General features: G+C 37.9%; 2 protein-coding genes across 2 annotated transcripts in view; both read right to left on the bottom strand.

Annotated features, from left to right (window-relative positions):
* Nucleotides 1-121: 121 nt before the first annotated feature.
* On the bottom strand, nucleotides 122-12,706 carry hirip3 (HIRA interacting protein 3). Its single transcript, XM_084424127.1, has 8 exons — nucleotides 12,518-12,706; nucleotides 11,899-12,019; nucleotides 5,268-5,424; nucleotides 4,560-5,180; nucleotides 4,313-4,479; nucleotides 1,569-1,719; nucleotides 745-843; nucleotides 122-614 (listed from the first exon to the last, which is right to left on the bottom strand). The coding sequence occupies exons 1-8, from the start codon at nucleotides 12,583-12,585 to the stop codon at nucleotides 421-423; spliced, it is 1,578 nt and encodes a 525-aa protein (XP_084280253.1). The 5' UTR covers nucleotides 12,586-12,706; the 3' UTR covers nucleotides 122-420.
* A 370-nt stretch (nucleotides 12,707-13,076) lies between these two features.
* Nucleotides 13,077-18,672, bottom strand: part of kctd13 (potassium channel tetramerization domain containing 13) — a 5,952-nt gene continuing 356 nt past the window's right edge. The window contains exons 2-7 of the mRNA XM_084424113.1: nucleotides 17,170-17,446; nucleotides 16,475-16,644; nucleotides 16,239-16,325; nucleotides 15,084-15,136; nucleotides 14,431-14,626; nucleotides 13,077-14,346 (exon numbers count right to left, since the gene is read on the bottom strand). Coding sequence (XP_084280239.1) covers nucleotides 14,101-14,346; nucleotides 14,431-14,626; nucleotides 15,084-15,136; nucleotides 16,239-16,325; nucleotides 16,475-16,644; nucleotides 17,170-17,410 — 993 coding nt within the window. The 5' untranslated portion in view covers nucleotides 17,411-17,446 and the 3' untranslated portion in view covers nucleotides 13,077-14,100. The remainder of the gene's footprint in view (nucleotides 14,347-14,430; nucleotides 14,627-15,083; nucleotides 15,137-16,238; nucleotides 16,326-16,474; nucleotides 16,645-17,169; nucleotides 17,447-18,672) is intronic.

Raw genomic sequence — 18,672 nt, 5'->3', positions numbered from 1 at the left:
TTTTTTTGTCTACATTGTGAAATATACGCCTTTAAGTCAAAGCACATTTCTAAAAATAAAAAATTGTATACCATGTCTGCAAAAAAAGACATGGGAGAAGGAATGGATAATGTAAAACAAATTCAATATACATTATTTTATTTTCAAAGCTGCATGAACCTCATTCTACACATTTGGAACACTTAAATATACTGCAAAGTACAAACTAGCAATTATAAAATGCATGAAAGTATAGAACAAACATATCGGAAGGAAAATCCAAAACACATCCTACAATTTTTGAGGATGTACACATAAAACTTCTTTGCCAAAGAACAGACTGGTTCATTAGAGCAGGTTTAACAGTTTTTAAACAGTTTGTTGTAAAACAGAGAGCAGGTGCAATGCTGGAACCGATTGTATGTACAAGGCTCTTGCCATCTAGTCGCTCTCCCCGTCATCACTGATGATTCCTTGCAGGTTGCCCCAGGGTGCTCCTCTCTTGCGGCCTGTGTTTGTGTGGTCTTCCCCACTATCTGAGTCCGAGTCCACAACACGTTTATAGGCAGAGGGGGGAGGAGAGGCATTTTGTGCGGGAGGCCATGCTGCTGCTGCTGCTCTCCTTTTGGGACGACCTGATGAACAAAGTTGTCATTTCATTAGGTTTAGGGCTGAACAGGGTAAAAATCCCAAATTTAAAATTCCCTGATTTCAAGGTATTCATAAACATGGGAGTCCTTGAGATACAGAATCAAGTGTCATTACCCTGAGTAGTGATGATGTTGCTGAGGTCTAGCTCAGCCAGTTCCTGTGCTTCTTCTCTCTTTAGTCGAGCTTTCTTACACTTCTCTATGGAGGGCTGACCTGGGAGAGACACATTTCATGGATAATAAATGTGTTTGTACAAAAATATTGTACAATATACAAAAATTCTGTTTTCCATTTTATTAAATTTTTTATTAAAAATGGTTTATTTACATTTTAATACTCAAATCATGGCTAATCAATTGAATTCACAAAACTTATAAAACAATAATAGGGCCTTATGAAATGTGTTTTTTTCTGTTATAATTTTCCTGGATTCTGTGTATTATGATTGAATACAAAATGTATTATCAAAAACAGTGTTAATGAAATGAATGCATTAAAACTTTACCAGTTTAATTAATCTTTTCAAATTTAATCAAATGAAAATGTAACAATCCCTATTTTTTTTAGCAAAGTGGTGCACAACAGAGGTTTACTGTTATGTTAAAACAAACAAAAACAAAAAAGCACAAATATTTCTTTTAAAAAAAGTTTTAAACTATTATTATTGTTCCTACTACTATGAGAAGCACATATACTGTACAAAACTAATATATTTCTGTAATAAGACCTTTGAGTTTCTGTGTTCCTGACGATAGTATTATCAAATTAAATTTGAAGATGAAACTCGTATAGTGAGACGCTGACAACACCACAAGCGTGACGTCACGCATGTTAGTGTATGTGTAGTAAATAAACCGTTCCGGAAGACTACAAAAAGCAGTCTTATTGAGGGTTAATTGTGTGCGTGCTCCCCCGTGTGTCCACACATGCACACTAACCTTCCACACCCAGCTCCTCCAGCTCTTTTTTCAGCACAGCCACCTTCGCCTTTACTGATCGGCAGCCGTCTAACAGCTTCTTGTAGTTCCGTCTCACACCACAGAGGGCGATGTAGCGCTTCAGCCTGGACACAGCCTTATTCTCTTCATCCTGATGGTGAACAAATTATTCAAATCAGTTATAATTTTCACTATCTTAGCCATTTAATCATTTCTTGGTAAAATTATTTTTACTATTCTATAGAATGTTTTTCTATAGAATATTTTTCTAACCATTCATAAACACATTTGGTGTAAAATACAATAAAATGTAAATAGATTCTCAATCTGAGCAATTCTGGCTGTTACAAATAAACATTAAACACAGAAGTAGCTTTAAATAATCCACAAAATATCACACACAATAAACATCTCTGTGTGTTAGATTACATGGCTTTCCATTGCTGTCTGCCATTGCAGTTGTTGGGAGTAATTTCTTTATGTTTGGTATTTACAGGTATTTTTCATCAAAATCCATTTAGAACTAGAAACTACGCCTCAGAAACAATTAATGCAGACATATGAGAGCTACAGGTCACTACTGTGTCTGTAAAGGCACTAAACAAACACTTTAGATTTTGCTTGATTACCCAGCTACACTTAGCTATGGAAGCTTGTTTCTGCCACAGAACAAAAAAAACATAATTTTGACTTCTCAATTCTTTCAACTGTGAGATATAAATTTGCAATTGCGAGTAACACAATAATATTTGTGAGATATAAACTCACAATTCTGACTTCTTTTCTCAGAATTGTGAGCTATCAAGTCTGTTTCTGATGGGAAAAAAAGACTTTTTTTGCAATTGCGACTTTAAACCTCGCAATTCTGACTTTATTACACCAGGATTCGTGCAAGGTGCTTGAAGTACTTGAATTTGACTTCTGAAATTTAAGCCCTGGAAACCCCTTGAAAACAGACGAGGTTCTATTTATGAAAAGGTACTTAAAGTGCTTGAATTATTGAAAGACTATATATATGAAATTAGAGTTTAATTTTGTCTAACACATACAATATTTTCACTCAAAATTAACGCTGCACCCATATGATATATAGAGTGATTTCGTATGGCAATAAGCAGGATATTGCTCATACATTTCCAAGTATATGATACAGCTTTCATTCTTCAGGTCAGTCAAATATTCATGAGGAGAAAAAAATCTGTTTGAATGAGGAAAGCAATAATAGTATCCTTTCAATGGTTAAGTGGATTTCACATGACTGACAGCTCTGGTCAGTGGTTTGATCTCTTTGAAGTAAAGCGTCAGATGCAGCTTCACCCCGGAGCAGCTTTGCTTGTCAGTTGCGCCTTATAAGGTGTTGTTCAAAGTTTAAATTATTTCCTTGTTTACAGCCTTGCTTCGTACATTGTAACCTGCACAGAAGTCGTTGATAAACCCCCATCAGACAGTTTCTCAATACCAAATATTATTTATTGAACAAAAATAGCATTATAAACTTTGTATTTAATATATATTAATAAATAAGTTGTATTATGGATACCTTATATCTGTAATAAAAGTAAGTAGCCTAATAAAAAAATCCTTAAATTTGTATTTTTAGTGCAAAGAAGTCATTAGATTGCAATATAATAAACTTTGTAGTTAGCTACATTGAAATGCATTACATTTAACAAATGAAATCCTTTCTGTTATCACATCTTTAAATAAGAATCATATAAGAAGTTTATGCCCTCTTTCTATTTGCTCTTCTACGCACTGAAAACTCAAGGGCTTTGTTCCCACACTTAAAGTTGCAACAGTCACTGCAAACAGTTTGCATGTTCTGCACTTTATTTGTACCATTTTGTTTTATTAGTATATTTTTGTTTATCCATTTACTTTTCTGGAATTTAAAAGATAATAAAGATAGTGTTTGATAAGCGAGATTTCTGATTGTGGTCCTAGAAAACCCAAAAAGTGGTGCTTTAAAAGTCCTCGAAAGTCCTGGAATTTTATTTTACAGTATCTGTATGATCCCAATACAAACAGCTGCGAGTTTATATCTTAGAATCTTTAGAATACGCAGTTGAGTTTATATCTCGCAATTCTGAGAAAAAATTCAGAATTGTGAGATAAAAAGTCACAGTTACCTTTCTATTTATTTTTTTATTCCGTGGTGGAAACAAGCTTCCATTCTCAGCCAAGAATAGAATATTGTGAAATATGCAAAATTCATTACAGGGTATTTTATCCAACATTTTAAATGTCTGGAGCATTTTTGACCCAAACCAGAACTACTGTTCAAAAGTTTGAGGTCGGTAAGTCTTTTTAATGTTTCTGAAAAAAGTATCTTATGCTCAACAAGGCTGCATTTATTTGATCAAAAATACAGTCAAAAACAGTACTATTGTGAAATATTATTACAATTATTACAATTTATATTTGAATATATTTTAAAATGTAATGTATTACTGTAATGGCAAAGCTGAATTTAAGAAAAACAATGCAGAAAACATTAGTGCTGCTTAATATTTTGTAGAAAATGTTATACTTTTTTTTTTTTTAATTCTTTGATGAATAGAAAGTTCTAAAGAACAGCACTCATTTGAAACAGTAAGGACATTTATAATCTTACAAAATATTTATGTCTGCTGCTATTCAGAATAAAAGCACTCTTGCTTGTTTGATATTCCTTAAATAAAACACAGTGGTGAAAAAAAAGTTGTGTGTGTTATATTTTTTTTGAGTTCTCAAATTCGTCTTGCCTTTCCTCTGGTTGTGTTCTCCCTATCCTCACTGCGTTTTTTCTTCTTCACGCTTTTTTCCTCTTCCTTCTTGCCCTTCTCTCGCTCCTCCTCGTCCTCCAGCGAGGTAAGAGACGAGGAGTCTGAGTCCTCTGCCGATTCCTTCTGACTGCCCTTTAATTTCTCCTCTGTAAAGAAAAGAAGAGATGAACTATGTAAGTAGAGAGATTTAAACGTGCACCCACTTTAACCTCTGAGGGATTCTTACCATTTTTCTCTGTCTCTTTAGATGATAAAGCAGCAGCAGCATCGTTTCGTTTATCTGTCTCCTGTTCACTGTCTCCAGTGCTTTCATTTTCAGAGTTGCTCTTGTTTTTTGTTTCAGTGCTCTCGTTTTTCTCCTCCTCACTTTCAGAGCTGCTCCCAAACACTTCCCTCTGCACTTCTTTCACAATATCACTCTCGACCGGCTTCTTTTTTCTAATATCTTTTCTTTTGCTCTGTGTCTTCGTTTTTCTCTTCACTTTTTCATCCTCAGAATCACTCGCAGACTCACTTTTTGCTGGTTTATCACTGGTTTCCTCCTCACTGTCTGAATCCTCTTTCTTTTTCTTTTCTTTCAATGGTGGTTTTTGCCTGGCCTCCTCCTCATCAGAATCCATCAACTCATCTTCATCCCTATCCATCACCTTCCCTTTCTTCTTCGTTTTCTTTTTCTTGTCATTGTCCTCTTCTTGTTTGCCCCGTCTCTTATTCTGTGGTTTTCTTTTAATGTTCTTTTTCTCTTGCTCCTCCTCACTGTCTTCACCCGTGTCTTTATCACTTCCAGCTTCTTCCTCTTTTTGCCCTCCCTCGTTCATAGCCTTCTCTATTCCAGAGTCAGGGGAATCTGGAAAAGAGAGATTATAAAGTTACTCACGCAACATCCAATGAGGAAATAAAACAAGGACAAACTCCACAAGTACTACACAGATACCTGGAGAAGACTCCTCTAGCCGTGATCTCTTTGTCTTTCCCACCATTTTATTCTCTTCATCCCCACCATCATCGCTGTCATCATCCTCCCTTTTCCTTTTGTTCTGGCTCTTTGACGGATTCACACTTTTAATAAGAGGCTCATCATCACTGCTGGCCTGAAAAGATAGATTACCTTTACTAAGCCTCAACTTTAAAATGTTACTGACAAATCACACTGTTGATGTACACCATATTATCAGACAAGCTTATGTTCTTTTCTCTTTTTGGGCGTTTGGAAAGTTTGGCCAAACGTTGTGGTTGAGACACTTACAATTAAATATTGAGAAGTGCATACTGTGGTTTAAACTGTGTCCATCTTCATTCCCAAATAAATGGTAAAGCATCTTTAACTGACTTAAGGAACGTAAATGTCAATAGCTTATGTTTATTATGTGTATTCATTCAGATTTTAGAAGAGATTATCAAAGTAATGTTTGATTTAAAAAGTTGTAATAATGTTACTGTATAACTAGGGGTGGATGATATACCAGTAGAGACGATAAGCCTCTAGAGAATTTTGACTAACATCTCGATTACGGCTATGCTCACGTGACGTTGCCAAACATGTCATTTGCAGATGTTTTTAAGCATTGTGGATTAAGCTTTATTAAGCATTAATAAGTGATTTTAAACCACTGAAGGTCAATGGCAGTGAAAGACAACTCATTTAGGTATATACGAAGCCTAGAAATCTAGACGCACCCTAGCGGCAGCAAAATTTATTTTGCAACTCTCCGTTGACTTTTGAGCTGGAAAACCCAAACTTAGGTCAGGCCAATCACATCGTGTATAGAGTAGGCGGGGCAGGCTTAACATAATGACGACAGAGTTGCGACGGTTCCCTGCTACTTGAAAACAAAGAATGGCGGCTGCTGCTGGCGAACAGCGGTCTTTCGAATCGGCTTTGGCCGCGACTCTGGAGGACTTCGAGTTAAGCTGTTCTTTGAGAAAAGAGCAAAGAACGGCACTTAAGTCATTTTTAAAAAAGGAAGATGTGTTCGGAGTTTTGCCGACTGGATACGGCAAAAGTTTAATATACCAACTAGCCTTCTTCGTTGCTCTGATTGGTTGTAGCGCTATCCTATACATACAGACGGTTGGTCTGGGAACGCCCCGTCACGTGATGTGAATTTAGCCCGTGGGGGAAACCATTGCCTTGGCGCTAACTGAAATACACGGGACAATCATGCCGAAGAGATGCTGTGTCGTTTTCTGTACCGCCAATAAACAAACAAATTATGAATTGAAGTTCTACATCCTTCCTAATAAACACACAGAACCGGAAAGGAGGACAAAATGGCTTTTGAGCTTTCTTTTTTTGAGATTACTGTGTGAGACGTGAGTAGATCCCTGTGTGATATAGTAGTGGGTGTTAAACTCGTATTAGCCAGATTTGTCTACAGCCCTTACGAAAAAGAACTATAGTAATCCTATACGATTTCTATTGTAGTGTATAATACTTCTGTGATGTTCTGTAATACCTCTATAGTATTCCTATAGGATTACTATAATATTTTGTCCCAAAATACTACAAGATTCCTATAGTTGTTTTTCATAAGGGATGTCTCATTCACATTAGCGTTATCAGCTGAAGGCTCGCTTGATAGGCCAATCACGAACCTATGGAGTAGTTCTAGGTCTACACTCAATACAGACTGCAGTCTGTGAGTTAGGGATAACTGTCAGCACAGTCCCTCGGCAACTTCGTACTACTGATCACCGTTTTACAAAAGGATTAATAGTTTGGAGTGAAGCATATGTACAATTGTTAAGTGACAAGGTTTTATGGAGTTATAGTATGCAACATATACGAAAGTTGATTGAGTTATAGGCTAATGTTACCGTCTTACCTGGAGATTCAACCAGATAACAAAATATGTCTGGAAACGACACCTCCGGCCATTTGGTTGGGTCATTGACCCAGTTTTTAATTAAATAAGGGCAATCATAACCTACTGCAGTTCATTTTGCAATATACCGTTGCCGGTCGGCAGGCGTCAATGACTCGCAATAGGACATTTTTGTCATTCAAATACACACCATGTTCGTGGTGTTTTCCCCCACGCCAACTCCACCCTCGCCACGCCCCCAACTATGACTAGATGCGTATGTAATACACATATGTATTGCGTGCAGAGGGATTTTGAGAGACAATCGTTTATCCCGCCCCTCGGATTGAGCCGTGCCAATGATGAGTTGCCAGACCTAACATCTTGATGTAGGTCTGGCTTAGTTGCCAGGCTAGTATATACGCACACTGTCTGAGAAACTGTTTCTGAGCACACACACATAAAGCCACTGCTCATAGGCTACGTTCTCACTGTCAGTCCAAACCCGATTATTTATGTATCCGATTGGAATCTGATCTAAAATGACAGACTGTCCACACTGCGTATCGCAACTGTTCAGATCCGATTTGTGTGTCCATCCCGCTCTTTACCTGCATTGGTTTCTATTGCAAAGGCAATAGTTGCCTAATAACTGTTGGCAGGTATACGCCAAAAACAACAACAAGCCCAACATAGAGGGGTTTGCAATAGACAACATGACATCTCATTTACAACATGATAATGTGTAGCCGTCGCGCTGGACTACTGCGTCTTATGATGCAGCGGTAGAAAGTAGGAGGCTGGTATGAGCGGCTTCATTCTGTGTTGTCGTCTCCGCCGGGTTCAAAACACGTGTCTGTTATAGTCGTTTACTGCTCGTCCAGCACTTTGCAACAACACAACCTCATTTCTGCAGCGACTTTCAGCATGTTTCCTATAACAACGTCTGATGTTTACGTTTTAAGTGGCATGAGAAAATTACATAAACCACGCAAAATCCATTCAAAGCGGTCAGACTGAAACAGATTTCCAGAAACGCGATCTGAATAGGATTTCAAACCCGGCAAAACCGAATGTAATGTAGCTCGAAACGGATTTGTAAAAATTGCATTTCATGTGATTTTTTGCCATCCACACTTGCTAAATCTGATTGGATTTCAATCGGATATGCACAAAAATCGGATTTGCACTGACAGTATAAACGTAGAGTGTGCACGAGTACTGAACCGAGTTCTTTTTGGCGCTTTATTGGGCTTAAACAGTTAAATACACCGTTATTACTTACAGTGAGGAAAATAAGTATTTGAACACCCTGCTATTTTGCAAGTTCTCCCACTTAGAAATCATGGAGGGGTCTGAAATTGTCATCGTAGGTGCATGTCCACTGTGAGAGACATAATCTAAAAAAAAAAATCCAGAAATCACAATGTATGATTTTTTAACTATTTATTTGTATGATACAGCTGCAAATAAGTATTTGAACACCTGAGAAAATCAATGTTAATATTTGGTACAGTAGCCTTTGTTTGCAATTACAGAGGTCAAACGTTTCCTGTAGTTTTTCACCAGGTTTGCACACACTGCAGGAGGGATTTTGGCCCACTCCTCCACACAGATCTTCTCTAGATCAGTCAGGTTTCTGGGCTGTCGCTGAGAAACACGGAGTTTGAGCTCCCTCCAAAGATTCTCTATTGGGTTTAGGTCTGGAGACTGGCTAGGCCATGCCAGAACCTTGATATGCTTCTTACAGAGCCACTCCTTGGTTATCCTGGCTGTGTGCTTCAGTTCATTGTCATGTTGGAAGACCCAGCCTCGACCCATCTTCAAAGCTCTAACTGAGGGAAGGAGGTTGTTCCCCAAAACCTCGCAATACATGGCCCCGGTCATCCTCTCCTTAATACAGTGCAGTCGCCCTGTCCCATGTGCAGAAAAACACCCCCAAAGCATGATGCTACCACCCCCATGCTTCACAGTAGGGATGGTGTTCTTGGGATGGTACTCATCATTCTTCTTCCCCCAAACACGTTTAGTGGAATTATAACCAAAAAGTTCTATTTTGGTCTCATCTGACCACATGACTTTCTCCCATGACTCCTCTGGATCATCCAAATGGTCATTGGCAAACTTAAGACGGGCCTTGACATGTGCTGGTTTAAGCAGGGGAACCTTCCGTGCCATGCATGATTTCAAACCATGACGTCTTAGTGTATTACCAACAGTAACCTTGGAAAGGTGGTCCCAGCTCTTTTCAGGTCATTGACCAGCTCCTCCCGTGTAGTTCTGGGCTGATTTCTCACCTTTCTTAGGATCATTGAGACCCCACGAGGTGAGATCTTGCATGGAGCCCCAGTCCGAGGGAGATTGACAGTCATGTTTAGCTTCTTCCATTTTCTAATGATTGCTCCAACAGTGGACCTTTTTTCACCAAGCTGCTTGGCAATTTCCCCGTAGCCCTTTCCAGCCTTGTGGAGGTGTACAATTTTGTCTCTAGTGTCTTTGGACAGCTCTTTGGTCTTGGCCATGTTAGTAGTTGGATTCTTACTGATTGTATGGGGTGGACAGGTGTCTTTATGCAGCTAACGACCTCAAACAGGTGCATCTAATTTAGGATAATAAATGGAGTGGAGGTGGACATTTTAAAGGCAGACTAACAGGTCTTTGAGGGTCAGAATTCTAGCTGATAGACAGGTGTTCAAATACTTATTTGCAGCTGTATCATACAAATAAATAGTTAAAAAATCATATATTGTCATTTCTGGATTTTTTTTTTTTTAGATTATGTCTCTCACAGTGGACATGCACCTACGATGACAATTTCAGACCCCTCCATGATTTCCAAGTGGGAGAACTTGCAAAATAGCAGGGTGTTCAAATACTTATTTTCCTCACTGTATGTGTCAAAATGCCCGTCTTTGGGAGTATTCTCATAAACATATTTGTTTATGTCTTAAGTGAACAAGAACAATTGAGAAAGAAACCGTATGTGTATTAGTATTATTAAGGCATCAGTGCATTTGATCTTAAAGTGACGGCAACCTAATAAACCTGCTGTCATCTGTCATAAATGTTAACTATCAAACAACAAAAGACAAAAATAAACTGTCTGTAATTATAATAAGAATAAATGTAAATTTAATAATTAATTCATACTAAAGACTATGCAGTGGGGTTTTTTTGTAATTGTATGTACTTTTATGTACAATTTATGTAGTTCTTATTTCTAGTGCTTGAAGTTTTTCAGGTAGGTCTATTTCATTTGCGTCTTTGTTCTATTGTAGTTTGATGTCTTTTTGCTTGTATTGTAATTTGTTTTCTTTGTTATTTCATCACTGACTGTTTGTCTTCAGTAAGCTTGAGGTTTTTGTTTTATTTTTTTACTTAGGCTAGAGTTAGTTGCTTTGTGATATTGAAATTGGTGACAAGAATTATGAAATTTTGGGACTTGCTGTCATGCTGATGGATCCAATCATGTTTATGGATGAGTGAAAACATTCATGTTTTTTAACATGACTGTGGTATGAAGCAGGGTGCGATTGTTAATGAGAGACAGATGTCAGCGCCACACGCGAGTCCCGCGGATTTAAAGGAATGAGGACATTTAATTCTACCGAACCACCCGCAAGTGCTGAATTACTACTCACACTGGTCAGTTTATTAGATGAATTAAACGCAGCGTTGTTTCATTTGGTCTAACGTTACACTATCATACTAAACTGCATTTGAGTGAGTTGAAAGTTAAAATGTTATTCTATGTGTTAGTTTGTTGGCTGTATGAGACTAGCAGTAAGCTAGATCAACATTAGAATAACATACTGATCATATTCTAATATTTCATCATGTTGAGCTATATAACATTGATTTGTTTTATGTACATTTGCTCACCTGTCTAATAAAGTACATGCAAGAGCGGCGTCTCTGTCAAGTCCAAGTTAGCCGCGGCATTGAAAACGTCACGCTGATATTGATCCTCATTTTAGTTTTCCTTTTGTCCCAAAGTCAGCTTGCCATGGTCCATAATGTTTGAACGAAACAACAGCGTGCCGCTAGACGTTAAGCACTAAGCAGTTGTCCACGTCTGTCGCCATGGTTACTATGGCAGTACAAACGGAAACCAGGGATAATGCGGATATTACGTCATTGACAGGTGACAAGTGAACAGGGACGGGCACTTTTTAAAATTGTGAATTTCTCTGAATTTACTAATTCTTGGAAACATTCAGGATAATGGAAGTTATCAATTGAAGGAAATATATAACACTGTGCAAGTGGTTTTTAATTCTTACATATTGTTAAAGCAAAAATGACTATATTGTGATATATATTGTTATTGTGAAATAAAATTACTTATATTGAAATATATGATTTGTCATATTGCCCACCCCTATGTGTAACTTAATTTATTTTAAGGAAAACATACTGATAAAAAGATAAAATGTTTTGCAATGTAACAATTCATTCCTGTCCATGAAAAATTAATCTCCAATCAATTGTAACCACTTTATGAGCAGTTTTCACCAATAATTGCAATGCTCAAAGACCTCAACTCTAGACAAAAAGTGCAACACCCACTCATGTTAAACATGAATATAACCTTATTTCTTTAGAAACAATGACTATTTCACACCTCCAATTTGTTCTGAGACTTTCAGTAAACTGTGTTGGAGTTAATAATCAATAATCAAAGGGTGGAGCTTAGCAAAGGGTCGTTTTGGGACAGATGCATGATGGTAAGATCACACGACTTTACGGTCTCTTCCTCACCTGCATCTTCAGAAGTTCCTCCTCGACTATTTTCTTCATCAACTGTCTGTCCTTGGTGCTGAGCGACTCTCTACCCACCTTCTCCAGGTATCTCCTCCGCAAAATGCCTAAAGTCAGTGTACTTGAAAGGTTGCAGAGTAACAGTAAATTAGACATGCAAATGTGATTCTGATGGACCAATAAAAAATCCGTGCAAAAAGTCACATGACTTAACACCACATATTTTGTACACAACAAAACAGAAGCACACTTTCACTTAATAGTGGCTTGTCCATGCTTTTACGTAAGCTGCGTCACACATCATTGTAGTGTCCCCCTGATCGTGTTTTACTCGACACATGCAGATTGAAGCGCTTCTCGTGTGATGTGACCGTCTTCATACAAGAATCCAACACTAACCACCCCTTTATATCGTCCTAATCCGTTCCTTTTTCCCTTGATATCACTCACTAGCTAGAAACCGAAGTGAGACCTGACATGCGTGCGATATTTCTCATTTAACGAGTTTATGATTCAGCCCTGCCCCTGACTTCCACATAACATAACGTTCTTTGATATATAATGATGATAACCTCCGTTTTTGACAGCATTTCGACATTTCTTTCGACCCGCAGTTTACCTGAGATCCGAACACTTGTGCAGTTCTCTCACAACGAACTCTCGTATCACGTCCTCTTCTTTGGCCATGTTTTTTTTTACACATTTGCGCCACTTTTTACACCACTGCGTACTCTGCGTACTTAGCGCGACACCCTTCCTTGGCGCGCTTTGCTGTGCTCGGCTACGTTGCTTTACGTCATCACGCACAATTTCCGACAGACGCGCTTACGTATTGTTTATAACATCATACAGTTGGGCAAAACGTTTGTTGTGTCCGCTAAAACTGGGTTTGCGTTAGTATTTTTTCTTTCATGAATTCTCTTATAAATACGCTTATTAAAATAGTTTAGGTTTATTTTAATATTTATACGTCTTATAAAAAAGTATCCGTTTAAGTTTTAGATTGATTTAGGGTTTTCTTTTAAATGTTTACTTATTAATAATATTCGCATATTTATTATTTTCATCCTTTATTTGGTATGAATAGGTCATTTTGGCACTCTATTATGATCGACTGTGTAATTCTTTGGAATATTTTTTTTTAAGACAAAACCAAAATAACTTCAAAACCACAAGGATTTTACCAAAAAGCATTTTTATTGAAAATGTTAATGGAATATTAATTCAATTTGATTAAAATTCCAAGACAATTTTTGGACGGCATTCCACATACTAATTTAATTGGCAGAATTAAAGAGGTGTTTTTTGGTCTAGGACAGTGGACATACATTTATGGCTTACATTGGTCAATAAAACATCGTTTTGTGAAGTGGTTTGTAACTTAGTGGTAACTACTGTCGTCATGCCAGGCGCCATCTTTGTCTAGAAATGATTTAGAATAAAATTATAACATCGTTTAGTGCTAGAAGTATTTCAATCCTACTGATGCGTCTAACCCGTTGCTGTTTTAGAGTGTATTCAGTGATATCATGTTAGAAACTACAGTAATCATTGTCTTTTAGAACAATAACAATATTAGTTTTAGAAATATTGTTTAACATGCTCATCCAAATTTTACGTACCAATCGTGAGGCACAGTTGTGTAAAATTATTCACTTGTTAAGCTTTCTATTTGTGTTACAAAAAGGATGTTTAAAACTGGACCCCCCCTGCTATCAATGGCTGCAAACACAAGCTGCGCAAATTTGGTCAGTTTCCCAGAAGATCTGACAGTCCTATGCAACATGACGCCTCCATGTACCTCTCATTCTCAACACCTCAAGTCAGCATACATCACAGTTTACTATTAAACACTGAAAGATAAACTTTCACATGGCCCATTCAAACAAATTAGAACATTTAAAAAAACACAACTTATTTCACATTGAAACTTGAAAAAGTGAAAATTCTGGACAATAAATTAACCGAATAATAAATTAAATTTAACAAAGAATGAAAAAAGATAAATGTAAATTTATCTCACAGAAAAAAAAAACAAAAAAAACTGTGCCACACTGTGGCAACTTCAGTATTATTTCTAAACTAGCCCCCACCCCTCCCATTTCAGTGCAGTATTAAACATACCAAAGTTGTCTTTCTTTTCTCAACCAATCTTTCCATTTTTCACATGCATGATTCAGTACATCTTTGTACCATTCTGATTCAGTCTTTGTAGACAGTCTGCTGTCCGTGACCCCTTTCATCATGCATAATATGCCTCCGAACATGGATACGCCTCACCCGCCTATCCCCGCCCCCTACACCCGCCCCTTCCTCCTCCGACTGGCCCACACCTGGTGACGAGACGCCCCCTGACTCCAGCAGGGCCATGCCTCCCGAACCTCGCCCATTTTCATAGATCAAAATGTTGAGCGTCTCCTCAAAGATACGAGCTTCTGGAAACTCAACCTATGTGAAGAAAAAAAAAAAGAACAGTGAGAAAACAGACATATATGCACACACAGACAAGAGAGTTCAATTCCCATTGCTCACTTTGGTCTGCTTCTTCTCAGTGGCATAAACAATGGAGGTGCAGCAGACTTCCGCAATCTTGCGTCCCTCGCCATAGAAAGACCAGCAGCATATCTCATCTCCCAACACATCTTTAATAAACAGCACTCTGCCATTAAAGCGCAGCCCCAGCTTATCGAACAGCTCGATGTTCTTCAGAAGGTTATCATCAGAGTTGCTGAGGGAACAAAGGGTCATTTTATATAGAAGAAGAAACCTCTCACTCACATTTACATTTATGAAATTGGCAGATGCTTTTATCCAAAGCGACTTACATTGTATTCAAGCTATACATTTTTATAATTCATGCATTCCCTGGAAATCGAACCCACGACCTTGGTTTTGCTAGTCCCATGCTCTACTGTTTGACATACAGGAATAGTTATGTGTTTTAAAATCACTTTGGGTTTTTCTTACTGCTTCCTACAGTCACCAGGCATAATTACAAGGTGTCATTGAGCTAAATGATTTTGCCAAAAAGTGAGGTGTGCGTGTGACAACAATTATGTATTTAGAATATAAGTCACAATCACATTATGGCTCATATGCTTTTTGAAACGAGAAGGTGGTATGCTCAGAGTAAACATTGTTCGTTTTGAAATAGCAGAAGGAGCGAGAATGAGGGCTGAATGTACCTGGTATAGGAGTATTTATTGTTCCCTCTGTTATTCTGCAGTTTCACCACTGGCTGCAATGAGGAAAAGATTATTCATGAAACAAAGACCACTTTTTTCCTCCATACTGTACGGCCATGCCCCGTACTGTACACAGTAGAAGGGTTTTATTTGGATCCTTAAAGGCCAGAATACACGACACCATGATTAAGAAAATATGTTTTGTATTACAAGTTTTCTGAAATGTTATGCTTAAATATACAAATTATGCATTTTCCAATTCAGTATGCTCTAATTTGCATACAATTCCAGAACAGAAATTTGAACATTGGATAAAGCCAGGTTCAAAAAGAAAATTTCATTTTTTTTTGCCACATAAGAGTTAAAGGTTTTTGGCTCTCTTTTTTATTACTCCATAAATCAGAAAGTACTGTCAACAGGCAGAATAAAGAAAATCACCATGTTTTTAGGAATAAAATGATATATAAATCAGGCAAATGATATATGAACAAACCCCTCTGTACGATCCTTCGGAATATAGATAGGAATAAATCAAGAAAGTTTGGTGTATGTAAGTCCTACTTGAAGTGGACATTTCTGTGTATGAGGGACAATAAAACTCATTTTGAGAAAATGGCCTTTAAATATATGTGTTGTAATTGAAATCTACAGATGTAAATCGATAAAGAGTAATAAAATAATGTGTATTATGGAGGTTTTCTGTCTTTAGTCAAGTAAAATAGCCCAAAATATCTAAATGAATTAGCGCATGAAAAAACAATGGTTTTAAATCAGAACGGATTTAAAACACTAGGCATCATGCATTTGGCAACTTTGTAAATGGTTACTGAACGCAACAAACTCGCACAGAAACATGCGCCTCATTGCTAGGAGACGCATGTCAAACAACTAAAAAAAAAAAAAAAAAATTCTGATATCCTCTGACTTGAGGACGGTCTGTGCATGTGCCCATGGTACACTACATGATTTTCTTTCAAATCAGTCTGACTGCCCATAATCTGCAGACTGGCTCGGACTTTTAGCAACAAGCATTGACTCCTCTAGACAGCAAATCTGGGCAAAAGCAGTATAGTGTATTCCAGCCCTAAGAGATCACATTTTTCATGTGTTATTTTTGTCAGAGGAGAAGTAAATATTAAGCCTCTGTTATCTCACCTTCCTACAGGTGGCTATCATTCTCTGTTCCTCTTTGGCTGAAGTGATCATAGGAATGTGACAACCCCTGCAGACATCCCTGCGTTTCTGCATCAACATCAAAAAAGCCATAGTAAGTGTCAACAGCTGTCAAACACCTTCCTTGGCTCAAAGAAGCATTTCAATTCGATGCAGACATAGGCTTCTTTGAGCCAACACTAAAGGGACAGAAACACAAGCCCAGTGGATCCTCTAACCTGTAATGTGGTGAGGCAGTGCTGTACAAGACCCTGGAGCCTGTAGTATTGCGCCTCTTTCAACACCTCCTCCAGCTCCCGTGTGCTCTCCGGCAAAGGAACTGTCCCGTCCCGCAGGAAGTTCAGCACCAGGGAAAAGTGTCTCCCACATCGGTCCAGCACCACCCAGCCTTAAAAGATGAGTGAACACACATTATATATAGCCTACATCCGTTCGAGTTTCTGCATCTATACGATTTTTTTTGAAGAAATAAAGTGACATTTATAATGTTACAAAATATATCTATTGGTGAGCATAAAGGCCTGTTAACACCAAGGGCGATAACTATAATGATAACAATAAAGATATAGTTAAAAAATATATATATAGTTGAGTCCCGACTCACCACCACAACTATAACAATAATGGCACAGAGAAACAATATCGTTGGAATCACTTTCAGAATGATTTTGTCCAGCTGATAAATGATAAAAACATTGACAGCCGATCAGAATCCATTCTGCTTTAAGAGCTCGAGTCAACTAAACTACAGCACGTAGCTTAAAATAAACAGAACAATATCGTCCACTGGTGTGGGCGCTAATATAGTTATAATTATCGTTCTTGGTTAAGAGACTTCTTTCAAAAACACACCAAAAAAAAAACTCTTTTGAAAGGTTGTGTACAACACATTCCTTCTCATGCTTTTTCTTACCCTCAGAGTCTATGGAGACCTCAGTGCTCCCATCACAAATACTCCTGAGCAGACTGTCCTCCTTGCTGAGCGTCTGGACGGTGGTGTAGTGGAGAGTTCCCCCCACATTGAGCTTCACATACTTACTCCCCGCCAGGCTCCTGTCAGCCTTTCCTTCCCCAACATGGCTGGAGAACGATGGGGCAGAACCGGATACAGTCACCACATTCCCACCAGACGAACCAGATGCCTCAGCAGACATCAGGGGAGTAGAAATCAAATACTGCTTATTTATTGCCTAAAAATATAAAGAACCCAAATAGAGAGCAGACAGAATTTCAAACTTGAATACTTCATAATTGTTTATTCACCCTCATGTCAATCCAAACCTGTATGATTTTTCTTACATCTATGGAACAAACAAGTAGAGTTTCTAAAGAATATTCTCGTTTCCATTCATTTAATGAAACTGAATGAGGACTGGGGCTGTCAACCACCAACATTTTCAAAGCAGCACAAATGCGATCCACAAGAATCATGTAGCCTACGGTATTCCAGGAACTCTAAAGCCATACAGTAGCTTTGTGTGAGGAACAGACCAAAATTTAGGACATTTTTGATTAAAAAAAAAAAAACTCCCCTAGCTCTCTTTGGCATCACGAGTGTTCATGAAAGAATGTCCAATTTATGAACAAATTGTCCTTTATTAGTTGATCTAGTTCACAAAACTGGTCTGAACACTTTGTTCACAAATGGGAGTGATCGAGTTGTGTTCAACTAGAGCAGTTAACAGCCCACTGGAGGGCACATTTATCAGTGAATAGGGTCTGTTCATATGATTTCAAAATGACCAAATGGCTTCAAAGGAATACAGCACAGAAGTGGATATGGATACTTTAATAATGCTTTTTAACATTTAGAAGCTTGACAGCTCCAGCCCATCTAAATATAGAATGAATAGCCTACATTTTATTTACTTAAAGAGTATAAATGAGTTAGAATATATATTTGGTTCTATTTGTTTCAAAGCCAAAGTATGGCATCAAAACAATCTCTGGTGATTGCTCACAAGATTTCACATATGTACAGAAGACATAAAACTTTATGAGGGCAAAATAAACCAATAAATGTTGTGACACATCTTCAAAGATATGCATGAACAAGGTGACATAAAATGAAGTGTGCACACCTCATGATATGACAACAACCATTGAAACTCTTCCAGACCACATGTAACAAAGAAAACTTACAGAAAGAGGCAGAAACATAATATCTAATAACGTACATAAAGCAATGCATTTAGCATCTGTCAAAGAGCATCCGATGATCGATCTCACTGGGTCTAAAACCATATCCCTAAAAACACAAGTGAATAACACCCGTTTAGCAATAGCCTGGAGGGTTGTGATTGTGAATATCAGTCCACTCCACTGGGGAGGCCACAGATGTGTTTCTGTACTGATATCAGAGGAAATGGACAGAATTAGGTCAACACATTCAGTAAGATCTTAACTCCAGCTGAGA

Source organism: Rutilus rutilus, assembly GCF_951802725.1.
Source record: "Rutilus rutilus genome assembly, chromosome: 1".
Taxonomy (NCBI): domain Eukaryota; kingdom Metazoa; phylum Chordata; class Actinopteri; order Cypriniformes; family Leuciscidae; genus Rutilus; species Rutilus rutilus.
This window is presented reverse-complemented; position numbering and strand designations above follow the sequence as displayed.

Coding starts and splice junctions, on each gene's coding strand:
- hirip3 (XM_084424127.1), bottom strand. CDS start 12,585: ATGGCCAAAGAAGAGGACGTGATACGAGAGTTCGTTGTGAGAGAACTG. Junction 4,480..4,559: donor TAAAGAGACAGAGAAAAATG/GTAAGAATCCCT, acceptor TTTTCTTTACAG/AGGAGAAATTAAAGGGCAGT. Junction 1,720..4,312: donor AGAACACAACCAGAGGAAAG/GCAAGACGAATT, acceptor GTTCACCATCAG/GATGAAGAGAATAAGGCTGT.